Source organism: Rhinolophus hipposideros, assembly GCF_964194185.1.
Source record: "Rhinolophus hipposideros genome assembly, chromosome: 22".
In the NCBI taxonomy this organism is placed as follows: domain Eukaryota; kingdom Metazoa; phylum Chordata; class Mammalia; order Chiroptera; family Rhinolophidae; genus Rhinolophus; species Rhinolophus hipposideros.
Window position 1 is genome coordinate 14,782,193 of NC_138068.1, and position 19,027 is coordinate 14,801,219.

At 51.0% G+C, this 19,027-nt stretch overlaps 1 protein-coding gene across 18 annotated transcripts in view; it reads left to right on the forward strand.

Moving 5' to 3' along the window:
• Window positions 1–19,027, forward strand: part of PTPRT (protein tyrosine phosphatase receptor type T) — a 965,600-nt gene that overhangs the window by 921,236 nt on the left and 25,337 nt on the right. For 11 of the 18 annotated variants that reach the window (XM_081034722.1, XM_081034718.1, XM_081034732.1 and 8 more), the window contains 8 exons: window positions 1,274–1,310; window positions 2,661–2,758; window positions 5,054–5,113; window positions 5,829–5,945; window positions 10,283–10,437; window positions 12,541–12,676; window positions 14,366–14,515; window positions 16,022–16,195. In XM_081034722.1, the coding sequence (XP_080890848.1) occupies window positions 1,274–1,310; window positions 2,661–2,758; window positions 5,054–5,113; window positions 5,829–5,945; window positions 10,283–10,437; window positions 12,541–12,676; window positions 14,366–14,515; window positions 16,022–16,195 (927 nt within the window). The remainder of the gene's footprint in view (window positions 1–1,273; window positions 1,311–2,660; window positions 2,759–5,053; window positions 5,114–5,828; window positions 5,946–10,282; window positions 10,438–12,540; window positions 12,677–14,365; window positions 14,516–16,021; window positions 16,196–19,027) is intronic. The other 7 variants (XM_081034731.1, XM_081034735.1, XM_081034727.1 and 4 more) reach the window with 1 other exon arrangement.

Genomic DNA, 19,027 nt, shown 5'->3' on the forward strand with positions numbered 1-19,027 from the left:
ACACTGTAGTACGCCCAGTAATTAGAAGGTACTAAGTAAATATTTATGGAGCAAGTGGAAAACTGAGATAAAGACATACACAGGGGACTCAGAAATTCGTCTCTGAATCAGAACCACAACTTCAGAGACGCCATGTCTATTTCACCACTCACCATACAGATGGCACTTCTGGCTTAGTTCCCAAAGAAGGGGTCCATGAGGCAGCTCATGCACCTCAACAGTGCAGAAAGACTGATCACCAACGCTTACAGCAGAAATAGGCATTCCTCAAAGTATAGGACTTCTTTACTCCTGAGATGGTTAACCATGCAGGAAAGTGGATTTCAGGACTGTCAAGAACCTCTCCACCAACAAGCTCCATAATTGGTATCTCTGTTTTGTTGTTTTGTTTTTTAATTTATCCATCCATCCATCCGTCCATCCATTCAATAAATGCTAGTTATGTTCAATGTTATGTATACGATAGGCAGATCTGTCTCCAAAACTTGAACTCCTACCCAGTATGATATACTTCCTCTGTGTAGCAAGAAAAGGGGCCTTCCATGTGTGCCCTGCCCGCAGAAGAGAAAGTTGTCTTCAGCCTCTTCACCAGTAATGAGGATTGGCGGGCAACAGAGTAAGCCCACACCAGAGCCCAGCGGGGCCTATTAGAGCCTTCTGAAACATACACGGAAATCAGAAACTGGCTGATTCTCTGAATCAGAAAGTGGCTTTATCAGTCTCTAGGTCACACCTACAGGGTCTCTCCCCGATGAACGGGACTTCAATTCCAAGCCCACCCATGTCTCACAGAGAGGCACTATAACATCCATCCCAATAGTCTTTTTCTAAGTGTCACTAATGCAAGGAGCCAACAATGCAATCATTTTCTTCTCTCGGGTACCCTACAGGGCCTGGCGCAGTGTTCTCAATACAATCATGGCTCAGGAAAGACTTTTTGGTGGTTGATGTCCCACAGAAGCCCAAAAATTCCTTCTCTACCTCTTTCTGGGTGCACAAGCATGAATGATACCCATCCAGTTTTTGCTCCCAGTCCACTGGCTCCAAGACGAGCCTGTATGGGCCTCTTACAACTACAGTTACATAGTAATAGCTAACATGTAGTGATTTACTAGGCACCTTGTATGCATTATCTTATTTAATGTTGGCCCCTTCTCTGGGAAATGTCTAATGCTATTCTCATTTTGCCTGTGAAGATGTCAGGTCTTGGAAATGTTCATTACTGATATTGCACCATTTGCAAGCTTTCACTGTGCTTTTCTCTGTTATCCAGGGTTACCACCGACCTCGGCACTACATTGCAACTCAAGGTCAGTCCCTCCTTTTCCTCTACATGGCCCTTGCCCTCCACTGAAGGAAAAGTATGAGCGTCATGCCTCTTCTTTGCCAGCAAAGAAGTTGCATAGGAGTAGGGCTGGAGAGCCTCCAGAGGTCTTAACATTGTTCCTTGATTTGGGAAGGAAGGAGGTGACGAGTGAGAGAGAAAGGAGGTGTCATTAGGAAATGGTCAGGCTGGACAGACAGACCAAAAGCATCAGCTTCAGGCATGTGCCATTGATACCCACAATCCAGAAGGGGAGCTGATGGTGCTTTATCTTGATGGCTGTATGCCCAGAAGAGAGAAGCTGCCAGCTGTCCTAGAAAGCAACTTGGCAGTATGTTATCAGAAGACTGAAAAATGATCATACTTCTCAAACCTTCCAGGAGCAATTCCTATGGATAATTATACATTTTGGACAAAGAGTATAAAGATACTCTTCACACTGTTATCTATAATAGGTAAAAAGTGAAAAATCTTAAGTGCCCAACAATTGACAGATGGGTTAAAGTGTGATATTTCCTTATTGTGGAAAATTATGCAGCTATGAAAAACATGCTTGGTAAGAATTTTTAAGGGCATGGGAACCATATAATAGATACGATGCTTATTATAGTAAATACATACAAATATATGTATATGTATATTTATAGTCAGAAAAACAGTACTCAAATTTTTAGATCAAACACACATATTACTCTTATAATTTTAAAAGTGATGAAGGCCCAGGATGTTGAAAGAGGAATTTCCAAGGAAATTGCTTTAGATGTTCAGATCCTATCGCCCATTCCTTGTTTATTTCTCCCCCCTTTCTGCATGAGCCCCAGATGAATGCTTCTAGCATTTGACAAGCTCAAAACGAGGCATCTTCTGTTTGTGCTCTCAGCCTCCGGCTCCTGGCTCTCAGCTCTCTGCCCTCCCAGCCTCCCTACCCCAATTTCCTTCCTTTCTCTCATTGAGTTTCTGAAATCCGATTGAAACTCCCTTAATGAAAACTCCCTTAAACTATATTTTTAACCCGCAATCTAGTCCAGATAAGGTGATGAGTCAGGGTGAAAGTGGGGCTCCTGGTGCAAAGGGTCTGAGCAGGAGGACAAGCAAGGAAAGAAAAGAAGCTGCCAACATTTTCCGTGGCTGCTGCCGACCTTGCAAGCCTGGAACATGGCGTTCACATCCGTACTCTGACCTCCTATGCCTCAGGCCTCGGTCTCAGCTACTTGGGTGTCCCAATAGGGTCCTCTGGCCTCACTCTTACTCACTAATGGGGAGCTGTGACCGACCAACCACGCGGCTGCTTCCCAGCACTGGCAGTCTTTGATCCCGTCGCCTTCTCTGTTGGCAGGTCCAATGCAGGAGACCGTAAAGGACTTTTGGAGGATGATCTGGCAGGAGAATTCAGCCAGCATCGTCATGGTCACAAACCTCGTGGAGGTGGGCCGGGTAAGCCCCTCCTGCAGTCCCCTGGATGGGGGGTGCTGGCATTGCACTTCTCAGCATGTCTTATTCCGTGGACTGTGCCGAGTGCCTCCTTTTAATAGTTTACCCTCATCGTCATCTACGAGGGAGAAATCCTCACTCCTGTTTTATACTCGAGGATGTCCTTTTCCTCCAAGCCCCCCTCATGCCTTTCTCCACCCTCCCTCTCCATGGATGATCATGTCATAGTTTGAGGAAATGAAAGCCATCAGACGTGAACTCTGCCATCTTCACACCACAAAGCTACCATCCTACTTTTGTCTATAACCATCTTCTCATTCTTCCCTTCTATTATCAGGTTGAACTGTTAAAAAAAATGGCTGCTTTTGTGGACCCCAAATGGTAGAATATTGGCCATTTCTTGTGGCTCAGCCTAATACTATGGAAGAAGTGACTCTTGTGCTTTTAAAGGCAATTCTAGTACCTTGAATCACAGATCCTGCTCAAGAATTTTCTCATCCCCCTACCCCCCAACTCAAAAAATAATTCTCTTTCTTGTGGCTAGATATTTCCATACAAACAGCCTGAGTATGTTCCCCCTCAAAAATATAAAACAGGCAAACAAAAAATGATTCTCTTGTCCCTACTTTTCGGCGAAACGCGAAAGACTCACACACAGGTTCGGTGTCTTCACTCCTGTTGCCTTCTGCCCACCCCGACGTAGCTTCTCCCTCCATCCCACCCATATTGCCGCTGTCAACATCACTGACATCCTTCATGTTGGCAAATCCAACAGCCACTTCCCTCTTCTCATTGTATTCAACCTCTCCGCAGCATTTGACCTTTGCTCCCTGACCTCTAAACCTCCATCTTCTTCAGGGTTCAGACCTTGGTCTCCCGCTCTGCTCTATCTCGACTCCCTCCTATGTGGTCCTCAGTGACCCCTAGGGCTTAGAAATGGGACTGCTATTCCCAGCTTGCTGTTGCCCACTTGGTAAACGGTGGCATGTGGGTGGGTGGGTGGATGGGCTGCTGGGTGTCCAGGCAGGGCGCACACACACACTGGAATTAAGACAGCCCCTCTACGTATGAGCTAACTAAAGAGTGGGCAGGGAAATTTTTGTTTTGGCAAGAGCCAGATACCCCATTAATATGGAGTCCTAACCTCCAAGACCATGGGAAAGGGAGAATCTGGGCTGTGAGTTATAAACCAGGAAAGGGCCGGGGACATCTCATGGCCTAATAGGAATTTAGGGCCAGGAGAGACTTTAATCCTCAAGCTCACTCGTATCTAGTACATTCCCCAGTTTTACAGATGAGGAAACAGACCAAGAGAGTACAATAACTACCCTGAAGTCTCCCAGCCAGAACCTGGGCATGATCTCCAATCGACTTGACTCTCATTTTCGTGTGTGTGATTCCTCCACTCAGGACCAATTCCCAGGGACAGTGGACCAGGCTCTGGCTACTGTGGACAAAAAGCCAGCCCAGGATTTAAGAATTCAGGGGCAAATTCCAGCCTCTTCTATAACATATCCCACATTGGTGACAGGTTCCCTTGATGGATGGATCATGAATCTGATTTGGATATGGGGAGGGGACAGGAGAGCAATCTTTTAAGGGAACTGCTGCTAGGAGCCAAGCACTGTGCCTGATCCTGCTGAGCATTACTTGGTTTTATCTCACAATGATTGTACGAGAGAGTGTTCCTGGTCATCATTCAGATGCCCTGGCTTTGTATCCTGGCCATCCCTTCCTAACAGTTGACTTTGGGCAATTTTCCTTCTGGTTTCTCATCTGTAAAATGGGGATAATAATACTATGGACCTCCTATGGTTGTAGTGATAAGGAATTAAAAGAATACACATATTCGTAAAAAGACATAGACAGCTGTAGTACGCAGTTAGTACGCGTCAGCTAGTATCGTTTATAGAAGCTGAGGCTCAGAGAGGTTTTGGCACTTTCTGGAAGTTGCACAGCTGCTGGGTGTTAGAACCAAGCAATGCATCCATTTGCCTCCAAAGCCTGTTGTGCTCTACCAGCGTTTCCCTAAGTGGGTTCCATGGGATGCTAGTCTGCGGGATATTTAGTGAGAAGAGGGTTCCATGGTTAAATACGTTTGGGAAATGCTGTGTACTCTTTACCCCTGTTGGAGAGTCAAAAACCACACGAGCATTAGCACATTAAACCAGCCGAGTAGTCCTATAGCAGAGTGGCCTGTTTAACTTTGTTGAACCCAGCATTTCCCAAGCTCATTTGACCACAAAACCTTTTTTTGTTTGTTTTTTTGTTTCTTGTTTTTTACCTAACGCCTATTAGCACCCAGCGGAACACACTGTGGGAAATGCCACTCTAGGCCGTGCGGCGTCCCCCGGAATGGTAATGCTTTTGTTCTTTTAAGGGGCAAACGATGATCTCTTTTTCCTCCTGTGGAGTATGACTTAGAGTCACATGTGGGAATGGCTTGTTGGTAGCGTCGGCACCCACCGCCCGGGCAGAGAGCAGTGGCACACTTCCCTCTGAGCCCAGCACCTTCCGTCTTTACCCCAACTAAGAGCCTTTCTCCTTCCAGCCCCCTATGACCAGCTCTTAATAGTAATGTCCTTCTCCCGACCACTTCTGCTTTCACCCCCTCACTACTTCCCACCTTTGAGTCCTCATTTCTGCTCAGCTGAAAACACTCAGATGCCCCAGCCTGATACACCATTCAGCCAAAGGTAGAACACTCGCCACGTGACCTTGGACAAGTCACCAAACCTCCAAACGGGAGGATGATTTTCATCTGTAAATTGGGGATACCACCACCTGCCTACCTCACCTAGATCTATTTGGTCCCTTAGTGTGATGATGGATTTGGAAATGTTAAGGAGCTCTGCAAAAGAAGGTACTACCGTTATTCCTAATGGCTCCAGTCCCTCTGGGAGTGAGCCTGGCCTGTGCACTTGGCCGACCCCTGGCCAGCTGAGAACCCCTTGGACTGAGATTCCACCAAAGTCACCCTTGGGTTGATTTGACTGGGAAGGCCAGAGGAGGCGGCTGCACCCACTCAGCCAGCCACCTGCTCATCCCTCCTCATCTCCATCCTGCCTCACAGGTGAAGTGTGTGCGGTACTGGCCGGATGACACTGAGGTCTACGGAGACATTAAAGTCACCCTGATTGAAACAGAGCCCCTGGCAGAATACGTCATACGCACCTTCACGGTCCAGAAGGTAAGCTTCCCTGAGGTTGTGGGCAGCCTGTCCACCAGGCACACCGGCTTATTTGTTCACTCAGGACATGCAGTGGCGAGGGTTGGCTGTGTGCCTGTCCTTTGTGTGGCACCAGAGACAGATCTGCCATCGAGTTAGATGTGGTTCCGGCTCCAAAGAGTCCCACCTCCAGTGGGAGGGATGGAATGATGACGCCTGGTGATAAAAGCCATGAAAGAACAGGCCACGAGTGGAGACAGGAAGATGAGGTGGTCAGGGAGGGCCTCCTGGAGGAGGAGGCATTTGGGCAGATGATGAAGGAGAAGAAGGAGCTGGCCAAGGGAAGAGCATGAGGAATACCATCCCAGGCAGAGGGAAAGAAACATGCAGCATCAAAGGGGAAGAAGATTCTGGCATGTTCTAGACCTGTGCTTCTCCACTGGGAGTCCCACAGGGAACCGTTGCCAAAGCCCCAGATATTTTTAGTTGTCAGGATGGAGGACGGAGGGGCATCTAGAGGGTGGAGGCCGCAGATGCTATCGAACAGCCTGCGATGCCCAGGATGGCACAGCGCCTACAACAAAGAATTATCCAGCCCAAAATGTCAATAATGTCGGGGTTGAGAAACGCTGGTCTGGGCATTGAAAGGAGGCCCGGGTAGCAGGAGCCTGAGAGCAAGAATGTGATGGCAAATGATGATCCTCCTTATAATTTAATTATGACAGAACCATTGTTATGCTATCACTGCTATTGTGACAGCTGACATTTATTGACATTTACTAAACGAGGTGCCTTTCTAAACGCTTTGCATAAATGAACTCATTTAATAGCCCCAACAACCTCTTGAGGTTAGATACTATTATGCGTCCCATTTTACAGATGACAAACATTAGGCACAGAGCGTTGATGGTGGTTGTCCAAAGTTGCCCAGCTGCAAAGTGGCTGAACCAGGATTCACACGCCAGCCCCTGACTCAGAGCTCATTGTCACTTCCCCTGCACCACAGGTGCCATGTTCTAAAAGCCACAGCATTAAGGGACCAAGGGACCAGAGGCCTGAGGGTGCAGGGGCACTGGGGACTTCGGTGCTTTGAGAGCTGTGCCGCTGGGGTTTGACAAGTCCTTGTGAGGGCCAAAGCTGGCCCACGCACACGTGGCTGTGGGTCATGATTGCTCCCATGCCCCCGTGCTCCTAAGGGCCTGCGTGTGCAGACACAGGTGAAGAGCCGGAAGGGGAGGGCGTCCCTCCACTGCGAGGAGGAAAACAGGTCCATCCATGCGGTCTTAGGTCGGTTCCTCAGAAGCAGAGCCTGAGACACTGGTTCGGGTACATGTGGGGTTCCAAAGAACAGCGCCCAAGAGAAACTTATAAGGGAGAGAGGAAAGCAGATGAGGGGAGGGTAAGTCTAGCCTAGGCCTGATTCGTGGAGGCCTCCAGAACATAAGCCACGCCATAGATTTGGCCCCCTTGCCTCAGTCAGGCACGGAGGGGTAACCTTTAGGGTGGGCCAGTTCCTATCAGCTGAAGACACTTCTCCAGAACAGGGGGTCTCTGTGAATTACTGGCAGGCCACACTCCTGCAGCTGCCAGGAATGAGATGAGTGACGACTGGGGACATGGTGGCCCACATGGCATCCAGAACCTAAACATCAGGAGGCTTTGGAAAATTGCAGCCAGCCCAGCAAGTTGAGGCATCATAGTCCTTTCTCAGATTATCTTCTTGTTTTTCTTTCAAATAATCACAAGGGGAGATGTTACCCATAGGAACACGTCCTTGAAAGACCCCTGTCCAACCCGGAGTCTCAGAGAATTAACTCAACTTAGCCAGCCTCTTCTCCCAAGTACGCAGGCAAACGCTCAGCAAACGCTGCCTGGGTTATGAGCTCAAAGTCAGTTCCTGAGCCGGGGACCCAGAAATAATAAACAGGAAGCAGTGTCTGCCCTCGAAGAGAGCACAGTCCCATTAGGGAGGGAGGACCCTCGATAAATAGTCACAGCACCGGCGGTGAGGGCTCGAACAAGGGCTTCCCGAGGCTGAGTTGATTCAGAGGATGGAGTGAAAAACTCCAAGTATTCTTGAAACCTTCCTCCTACTTCAGCGGGTCCACCGGTGCCTTAATCCGGGCCCTGTTCACTCCCATCTGGACACTGCTGCAGCCTGCTGATGCGGCTCTCTGCCTCTCATCCTGCCATGTCTTAGTTTGGGTATCTGAGAAGCTGAGCCTGAGGCAGGGCTTCGGGTCCCCTCGATGACATGTTGAGGGACAACTCCGAGGAGAAGGGGAGGGAGGGCGGCAGAACAGAGCACAGGAAGGAGCTGAGCAACGGTGTGGTCTCAGCCTGATCCCACCGGGAGCTCTGGGGCGTGGATTGCACCACAGAGTTGATCCCACCTTGAGGCAAGAGGCCTTTTGGACACTCGTTAGGGTAACTCATCATCCTGGTTTGCCCAGGACCATCCTGGATTTAGCACTGAAGGTCCCACGTCCTGAGAAACCCCTCCATCCTGGGCAGACTGACAAAGCCAGTTGGTGACTCTAACACTCCTCTCAGTCACTGCATGCCAGCTGCCCACCCACCCCCACCCCAGGGGACCTGGCACCTGTTGGGCTGAGAGGATTCTCTAAAGAAAGGGGTAACTGTGAGCTGTTTGTACTCAAGACTCAGAATAGCCGGGGGTAGGTGGTGCACTGGCCCAGGAAATGGGATCTGGGTGGACACCAGTAGTGTCCTCTACACAGCCCCAAACCCACCCACCCCAATCCACCCACAGAGCAGCTGGCATGATCCGCCTGCAGTGCAAGCCTCAGGCACAGCCCCTTCTATGCAGACGTCTAGGCCACCACCCCATAGGTCCCCGTGCCTCTGCGAGGAAGTCCCAAGGCCTGACAGTGGAATTCAAGGCCTTCCAGGATCCAGCACCTGCCCAGCCTCCATCCCCAACCCTGCTGTCCGGCCTCGCCAGTCTTCGCTTTCCTCTGGAGATGCCCCAGGTTGTTTGTGATTCTGTGCTTGTATCATGCTGAGTCCTGACCCCACGCTTCACTTGTGCTGCCTCTCTAACGAGGATCCCCTCTATCTCTTCAACTGGGAAACCCTCAGCGTATCATAGTGACTAGGTGTGCAGGCTTTGGAGCCAGACAGCCAGGGTGCAGATTGCAACTTCACTACTTATTAATTCTGTGACCTTGGGCATGTTACTTAACCTCGCTTGGCCTCAATTTCCTCATCCATAAAAAGGAGATAACAATATGAGGATTGGTACAAGGATTCTGTGAATTAATACACTGAAGTGTTCAGAGAGTGGCAAGTACATAATCTATGCTTAATAAATGTTAGCCATTATTTTCATTATGAATATATTTCAAGACTCAGGTCAGGTATCACCTCCTCCAGGAAGTCTTCTCTGTTTTCTCCTCTACCCAGATGGGGTGTGCTGACCCTCCTTTATGCTCCTTCATAGAATTATCCATTTAGGAGCCTCCCTCCCCAACGAGACTATGAGATGTTCAAAAGCTAGAGACTATGGTTTTTATTTTCACCTTCCGAGTGACTAACACAAGGCTGGGCACAGATAACCCTCCATGAATATGCTTTAACTGAAAGAACGAACAATCGTACATGCTTCCTATTCAGTGCTCTCCAAACACCTCCAGGAGATTGCTAAGTAGGAGAAAGTAGGTAGAGGCACTGTCTAAGCAAAGGCTCAGAGGTGTGACCCCACCTGGCCTAGAGGGTGTCTGTGTGAGGGGTGGTGAGAGGGGAAGGGAAACCAATCAGAGCTCTGGGCCCCACCACCCCCATCAGTCAGAGAAGCGCTGCTTTTATGTGTCCCATAGCTTACACTTCTAAATAAGAAGCTAATTAATAAAGAAGTCTGATCAATTATTTTTACTTGAAAGCCATGGAGACTATCATAGACAGGACTGGAAAACTGAAACGACACCAGACCTCAGTTACCTCAAGGGCTTGTATTCCACTGGAAATGATTTGAACTTGAAGTTTACGGTCAACAGTTCTGCTGCATACAAGTTCCATGAAACACTTGTCAAAAGAGGGTCCCTCGGGCAAACACTGTGGGTGCTAGGATACTCCCTTGGGGATTCAGAATATAAACACTCTAAAGGCGCTGAGAAGTCCTGCAGTAAATCAGTCACTTTCACTGTATCTACTTCCCAAGTTGCCAGAGGTGACAGATCGCAGAATCCCTCTGAGCGGTAACACCTGTTAACCCTTTGAGAGCCTTGTTCTCCCTGAGAGGAGGGAGGCTGATTCCTCAGTGCAGCAGCCCTGGCTCCCTGTGGGTGCTGGTATGTGGGGGCAGCAGCTGGAGGAACAGAGGCCCATCCTCTCCTCAGAAAGGCTACCACGAGATCCGGGAGCTTCGCCTCTTCCACTTCACCAGCTGGCCTGACCATGGTGTCCCCTGCTATGCCACTGGCCTCCTGGGCTTCGTCCGCCAGGTCAAGTTCCTCAACCCCCCCGAAGCTGGGCCCATCGTGGTCCACTGCAGGTAAGTGAAAGCCCCCCCGCCCTAAACAAGGGAGACTGCAGCTCTGCTCTCGGGGAGGGAGGTACCATCTTGCCCTGTGGCCTTTGGTTTTTTTCCTGTAGACTCCCCTGCCTGTATCTGCTATCCCAACCCTCTAATGAGACCCGGGTCCCCGGGTCTAGCAAGAAGAACAGTATGAGTAGCAGTAGCAGTCCTTATCGCTGTTGCCCTGGAATAGTCAGTCCCCCTGGGGAGGAGGGCGTGGCCCTGACAGTGTACTACGTGTATACTTTACCCATGTTATTGCATTTACTTCTCACCAGTCTTGAGAGGTGGGCATCGTTACCGTTCCCATTTTACAGCCGAGAACGCTGAGGTGCTGAGAAGGTCCACACTATGCCCAGGTCATACAGGTGTACAGCGGCGGAGCTGGGATGTCTAGCATGCTTTTCTACAGACACTCGCCCTCAGCTCCTTGACATGGCAACAGGGTGCCTTGGTGAAAGCGTGCTTCTCTTCAATCCTATTAGTTTAGAAATCAATCTCTGGCCTGCAGCGTCCTTAATAGAGAGTACATGGACAGAGTCAGGTTTCACCTTGTTGTGGAGAAGAGATCTTTTCAACTTTGACCTAAAACGTCTTGTTGGGAATGATGGGCACATCTCTGATCCTCCTAAATGGAGATGAAGTATCACGTGAAGGGCCTGAAGAATCAGAGGGATGGACGTCCAGACCTGAAGGCCACTAGCGTGCACCCCCACCCCTCCTTCCCAAAGCCTGTTTTTTCCACTGTGACATGGGGCCAGCCCATGGAGGTTATCCCAGCCCTGCCCTGGCACGTCAGTCACGGTTTTGAGTGAAGTCAAGGAGACTCTAGAAACTGTAGATGCGTCAGAGCCAGCCCTTTCTCACACGGCATCCATTTTCCCTTCCCACAATGTCGAGGTGAGAATTAAAAAGCCCATTTCACAGATGAGGCAATTGAGGATTAAGAGGGAGGTGATAACCATCATATCCCCTGGGCTCTCTAAGCATTTTGCGTATATTCTCTGCTTCCCATCTCATGACAACCCAAGGACGATAGAATGTTAGTCCCCAAGTTCTGTGTCCCAAACAGCAGCCAGAACAGGGGTAAGGGAGAAAGGGAGACCATGGCAAACAGTTACCAGGCCCTCCTTGCAGGATGCCTCCATGCCCTATCTCCACAGCAAGTCACCTTCATGCACGTGAGCATGTGAGCAAAGGCACCCAGTCCTGAGGCTCTTTGAGGATTGAACGGGTTGGCTAACATAAACTGGTGCCTAAGAGAATTCTGGACATATCATAAGCACTTAAAAATATCACTATTCTCTACCTCTTAACACTGGCTCCCTCCCCAAACCGAGGGTGTGGGACATGGGACTCAGGACTCACTCTCTGCCTTTGCGACAGCTCCAGGGATCTAGCTTCTGCCATCTCACTCACCTTGTCTCTACTCTGTTTACTGAAGAAGAAACAAAAGAGAGAGAAAGGGAAGGAATGGGGAGGAAAGGAGGAAAGACATCTCCAGCGTGCCAGGCATCGTGCTGGGCGTCTTATAGGCTGATTATCCGTCAAATGAGGAAACGGCGTGCATACCTATTATTTGAGCATGCATTACGTGCTCTGACTGTTATTAAGAGAGGAAGTGTAAGAGCACAGACTTGGGAGCCAGACTGCCTGGGCAACAGTTCTAGCTCCACCACTACCCAGCTGTGTGACCTCAGGCAAAGTAAGCGCTCTGTGCCTCAGTTTTCTCACCTGTGAAATGGGTGCAAAAAATGAATAGGTAACTTTGGTGAAGCCCATAGAACAATGTCTGGCACTTTGTAAGTGTTAAATGAGTGTTTGCTAAATGCGTACAACAGAAATAAGCCATTCCTGATAAAATAGCCCCAGAGGCAAGCATTACTCTCCGATTTTACAAGAGAGAGAAGTGAGGCTCTAAGAGAAGTCACTTGCTCAGGGTTTCCCAGCAGCGTGGAGATTCAGGCTATTCCATGTGAGTTCTGCGGGGCCCTCGGGGACAGGGCTAACAGTGAGGGGCCCCTGCACGGCTGTCCCCACCCCAGCATCCCTACCGCAGACCCCTGGCCTTCCTTCCAGCGCTGGAGCCGGGAGGACTGGCTGCTTCATTGCCATCGATACCATGCTCGACATGGCCGAGAACGAAGGGGTGGTGGACATCTTCAACTGTGTGCGCGAGCTCCGGGCTCAGAGGGTCAACCTGGTGCAGACAGAGGTGAGTCCCGGGGGACTGAGCTGGCCAGCCTCCTGCAGCCTTGGCCAAGAAGCATAGTAGGACAGAGCCCCCTGGCTGCTGGCATTCTATAGAACGGGACCTGGGTGTGGGAGACATGGCAGGGAGTGAATGTGTCACCTGCTGTGGTGAGGCCATCGTAGGAGCTAGGATGCCCCTGCCAACCCTTAGGTCCCCCAGTGCAGGGACTTCCACCAATGAGGAATGGTAGTGAGTTCCCCGTCTCCAAGGGCATCCAAGCAGGGACTGAATGGCAATGTTCAGGTAGTCTTTGAATGGTATGCCTGCCTTGGGTGAAAGAGGAGACAGATAAGGAAGGATTGGCATTTATTGAATGCCTACTCTGTGCTAAGCATTCCTTCAGTCACTGCAGGAATGGCTTAACATTGATGTTACTGAGTTCTCGAGCTGGAGATTGGAAAAGAGAGAGAACACACAGCCCCTTCCCTTAAGGGAGAGGTAGGCCTTCAGGTACTTCTGGTCAGAGAGCCCAAGACCCGAGGGATATGGGAGGGGTTCGTCTTTGTTGTTGAACACCTACTATGTGCCAGGCATCATGCTAGGTACTTTGTATTCAGAGTATTATTTCTACTCCCCCTAACAACCCTATGGGATAAATCCTATTAGTACCCCCATTTTACAGATGAAGAAAGTGAGAAATTGTGTCCCCAAAGCCTCACATCGCTAGACAAGGATAGAATGTGTGACCCCAAGGGCCATTCTCTGTCCTCTGAACCATACCCTCTTGCTACACAGCCTTTGCTGCCTGTCCTACTCCTCGAAGCCATGGTTTGTTATTCCTGTAACCAGCCTATCTTCTGGTTCTAGTAAGGCTGCAGGTGCCCAGGCAGTCCGCTAGGGCAGATAAGAGCCTCTTTCATCGTCAGCCCTGCAAAGGGAAATAAATCACCCACAGCTTTGGGCATGACCAGTCACTGGTGGCTCTGCGAGGATGCCCCTACTTACAGGCTTGTGCACATAGGACCCTGCTGTGTGCTCTGAGCCAACTCCCACAGGCCAGTGTTCAGGCTGCTAAAGGTGAGAAGCTGCTTTATCTGTTCCCAGCGTCCTGCATGCAAAAGGCAGGCTCACTGGCTGGCACTGGACGCTGTGATCTTTGCTCTCCGGTGGGGGCGGGGAGAGGGAACAGACATTCAAATAGATGCGTCTGCATAAGCATTTTGTAGAAAAAGATGGGCCAAGTTCTGCAGGAAGACAGGCCCCCAGCTAGCATGCGTTAAGGGCCTGGAAGTAACAGCCTGGTGAATTTAGAGAAGACCATCCAGAGGGAATGACACATTGAAGATGTAGGAAAGGGGGGACGGTGTCCAGGAGAAGAGAACAGCAGGTGCAAAGAACTGAGATGGCAGAGGGGGGTGGCCCATGTTTTTGGAGCAGACCCTGACACAAGGAGATGGGGATAAGTGGTTTATTTGGGAAGTGAGCCCAAGACACACTGTCCCTAACCTTCCACAAGGGACGAAACTCACCATAGCTCAGGCAATCACTAATAAACATGGCAACCTGGCCCTTCAGCTTTTAGGATAGAGAGCGGTGATGCTGTCACATACGTCATGCCCGTTCTTCACAGCCGCGGCTTCAACGTGGACACCAACCCCCAGGCCACTTTTCTTGCCTGGTACCCTGTTCCCTCTCCCCTTGGTGCTGCAGGAGCAGTACGTGTTCGTGCACGACGCCATCCTGGAAGCCTGCCTCTGCGGCAACACCGCCATCCCCGTGTGCGAGTTCCGCTCTCTCTACTACAATATCAGCAGGCTGGACCCCCAGACCAACTCCAGCCAAATCAAAGACGAATTTCAGGTATGAGAACATCCCAAGGTCAGTGAGCCAGCCAACCTCAGGGGCCCCGGGCACACTCGTGAGGTTTTCTTCGTGAGAACTGATATGTCTGTGCGCTTCCGGTGTCTGCAGCGATAGACACTGCGCAGGGGATTCCGGGACACAGAAATGAACGGCCAGGAGCAACTATGGATCCATCACTCGGTGATGCTGGCACTTGTTTTTAACTATGACTATGCTTTTGAACAGAGGTCTTCTTTAGTTCTAGTCCAGGTGTGTGGATGGAGACGAGTGTATACACGCAGGTAGGTGTGAATTTCATGCTCCTGTGTCCCTGAAGGGACTCGGGTTTTCTCAATGTTTCTGTACTGTTGGGGTGTATCCTAGAGCCTCATGACACCAAGTGGGGTCTGGAGAGCGGCAGCATAGGCTTCCCCTGTGAGCTTGGTAGAAATGCAGAATCTTGGGCCCCACCCACACCTAATGAATGGGAGCCTGCAATTCAATAAGATCTTTGGGCAATTTGCCTGCTCCTTCAAGTTTGAGACACACCACCCTAGAGCACAGTTTAGGGGTAGCATATCTGCACCTCGGAGCCCATGTGGTCAGAATGGGGGCAATTGCGGTCTGGAGGCCTGGACGTGAATCACTGAGTAAGGCAAAGCCAGCGTCCGGCCCATTGTCCCGAAGTCCATGCCAGGGTCATGTCTGGGCGACAGGAGGTGCGGACAGGCAGGAGGAACAAGGACTCTCTAGGACTTGAGGGACAGAGGCTGAGCCCTCGGTTCCATGGGCCGATACCCCCGCCGGGCCAATGCCTGAGTGCTCCTTCCAAGAGATAGAACTTACTGATTCGGAGTGGAGACTGAACGCTGAGATGAGGGGAGGATGGAGAACTCGGACGCCTGGCGGTCACACAGAGCATCTGGTGCATGGGCTGGGGCAGCTCAGCTCTGGCCCTGCACTTACTCTGCAGAACACAAGCCCTGGTGTTCTCCAGACTTACTGGAGCTTGCTGCCTCGGGGTTTCTCACCCATGCTGAGCAGCTCATCCAAGCAGCTCATCCAAGCAGCTCATCCGTTCTCAAATAGCTTGCTCTCTGAGAGGCGTGCTGGTAAAATCATTTTCCTCATTCGATGATACCTCACGTGATGTTTAACACTCATTAGGAGCCCCAGCTCCCATCCCCCACCTTCCGACCTCCTGGCTGAGAGGAGCCGCTCAGCTCAGGTGGTTGGCAGGTGTTGGGAGCCCGTGTCTGTGTCTGTGTGCACACGTGCTGCCCCTGCAGCCTTGGCATGGTGGCAGTGTCACACAGCCGCCGGGAGAGGCTCTCCGCTCACAGCGCCTGGAGCAGCCAGCAGACGACAGCACATGACAACAGAAAAGGAACAAGTCCTGGGGAAGGCCCTGGGGGAACCCAGCCTGAAGGATGGAGATGGGGGGGGGGGTTAGGGAGTTTGCACATCCCTCTTTTGGGGGCAACCATCTGAGCTGTGTCTGTCTCTCCACCTTTGTGCCCACAGACCCTCAACATCGTGACCCCCCGCGTCCGGCCCGAGGACTGCAGCATTGGGCTCCTGCCCCGGAACCACGATAAGAATCGAAGCATGGATGTCCTGCCTCTGGACCGCTGCCTCCCCTTCCTCATCTCGGTGGATGGAGAATCCAGCAACTACATCAACGCAGCTCTGATGGACGTAAGCTGAGCCCCGCCACGGAGCGCTCCTGCTGCCCATCCAGGCCAAAGCCTCGCCCCACGGTGGAGGCAGCTGGGCCCCAGGACCCAGACCACCCTCCTCAGCCCACCTCTCCTTACTTTCGATCTTGCTGGCCCCAAGGGTCTGTGCTTCCCTGAGGGCTCTTGTTCAAACCTATATACAAGCTATGCTCATGGCTCTTTTGCTCCCGTAAACCAAACGCTTACCTGGCTCCCATGACATCATGGCGTGGCTACAGGCCTGTCCAATACCTGCTTCTGCTGCCGGCAGAGCCGCTCTCAGCCTTGAGTTCAGTTCAGGGAACATTCCACATGCCCCGCCTTGGCCTGTCCTGGGAACACACGACAGTGACAACCTCGGTTCTGCCCTCCAGGGGCTCCCTGGCAGGTTCCCTGTGCAGAGGCGAGCACCTAGCAGGTGCTCCGTAGATGGTTATTGGATGTGTGGCGGGAGGCAGCAAAAGGAGCCTAACTGTTCTGGGGGGGAGGGGGGGCACCACCTCCTGCTTTCTCACCATCAGGTCCCAAAAGGGCACCTCCAACCTGGTGTGGGATTAGGGGCTTCTGTCCCTGCCCCAGTGGGTTCATGTTCCTGACTCGTATGACGCACCCCTGGGTCCTCCAGCTACTTTCAGTTACTGTCCCTCTGCTTCTGGGACGTAGAGATGTTGTAGCAGGAAGGAACCATAGGTCAGCTAGTCTCATCTTTGTCCTTCTCAGAAAAAAAAAGAAGAAGTAGAGGCCAGAGAAGGAAAGAGACTTGCTGCAGGCCACCCACAGAGCTAGTGGCAAAGCCAGAGCCCAGGACGCCTGGCCCCCACTCTAGGATTCATTCCCTGAGCCTCTGCACTGTGTACTCAATCCAGTAAGACTCAGACACCTTGCCTCCCAGTTCCCAGGATGGAGAACACTGTTGCCTGATGGGGGATGAGCCCTCCAGGTCCCCCGCCCCACGCATGTGTGAGATCACCTCCATCCAGCCTGTGTGGACCGTCCATCTCACCCAGAACAGGCAGGAACATGGGGGCGCTCTCTCCTGGGGTCAAGACCCACTACTTCTCTGAGCCTCCTGAAACTTCCTTTCCAAGACGCGAGGTGACAGGGGGTCAGTGCCTACGTCAGCTCTGTAGGACCTGCCCTGGCCTCTGTCCATGGGATGCCCAAGTCCTCCATGGAAACCCTGGCTCTGTGTCTGGAAGCAAGGCGTCTTGTCCTGGTCAGATGAGATGGCTGGATGTGGAGGGAAGACCTCTGGCTTTAGCTTAGAGCTTTCCAAGGTCAAGGAGTATATGTATATGTGCGTGTGTGTGGTAAGAAATGGGGCCTGAGCCTGTACACACACTTCCAAATCCCTCCTAGCTTTGTCGGCCACTTGTCCCAACTCCCCTCACGCCCCCACCCCCACCTTCTTCAGCAAAGCAAGGGTCAAACATGCTCCTGGCCTCCACTTCGTAGGTTCGATGCTGCCTGGAGTCCAATGCCTTCTGCCAAGCTCTCAGGCTGATGGTATTCTCTTTGTCCACAGGGCATTTCTCCTGTGAGCCATCGTGTGGGCCTTTGCCTTTCTTACCAAAAAAAAAAAAGTCCTTATCTGTATTCCAGCTCAGTCTGTGCATTATCTGGTAACCATAGCAGCTCTGCTCCCAGCAGAAAAATATGAAGTCTCTGGGTTAATTTTTAATGTTTCCTTGGTAAAGGATGATGTTATCCATGAAATGGATTGCCGGCTGATCCCCGAAACCCGGCAGGAGCACGGATCTCGAACATATTTTCAGATAAGGCTTTGTCAGGCGTGCTGGCCTAATAGCGCATTTATCACAGAGATGGGGGAAAAGGAAGAAAACTAACATTGCCTGGGAGTTGGGCATCATGTCGGGCTCTGGACTTCTGCTGGCTGGTCCCGCATTTGGCTACTACCATCCCCATTTTCTGGATGAGGTGCTGAGTGTCAGAGTATTTCCCTATCTCCAGGTCAACTAGCTCAGAAATGGTGGAGTCAGGGGTCTGAACCCCAAGTCTTTTGACACTGAAAGCCTGGGCTCTTTTCTGTAGCTGGAAATGGCTCAATGACCTGCTCTCTGCAACTAGAGTTTGGCTTTTGGGGAAGCTAAATATTTTGCCCTCCCCGACCATTCAGCGGAGCAGGAGACCCTTGGAAGACAGGACGCCCTAGTGTATAGACACATACACAGTTGAAAGGCTTTTTTCTTTTTTTTTTCTTTCTTTTCTTCTTTTTTTGCCACCAGGGCCCTGAGAGATCACAGAATGGACAGATGCTTTGGGTGATCTCTTTGGCAGGGTCTTTTGCCAGGGTTTTTGCCTGGCTTGGATGGGTGAGTTTCTCTCCCCTCCCCATCTTTCTGCTGACTTGTGACTCTACTGAAAACAGGTGGGAATCCCGCAGGAACCATCTCCCAAGAAAACCCGTAGTGAACTTGGACGATTTCTCAGGTTCCACAAACCACTCATGAAGCCAGAAGCTCCCTAATCTTTCCAAACGCCTTCTCACAGGGGACTGTCACAAGGGCCCAGCCAAAGCTTCAGATGTAGTCCAGACACACAGGCCATCTTCTCTGGACCTCAGTTTCCCCATCTGCAATATGGGACTGAATTTATTCGTTTGTTTGCTAGACCTGTGCTGGGTGTTGGGTGTGTCCATGCCAAGGATGAATAACCAAATCAGGGCTGTGTCTGCCCTGGCCCTGGGCTCCCAGCTTGGTTCTTGCTTGCTGGACTGTTGCCATGCAAATCTTATTCAACTTGTATGACACCATCTCTTGGGAGTTCTGATTCCCATTTTCCAGAGGAAGAA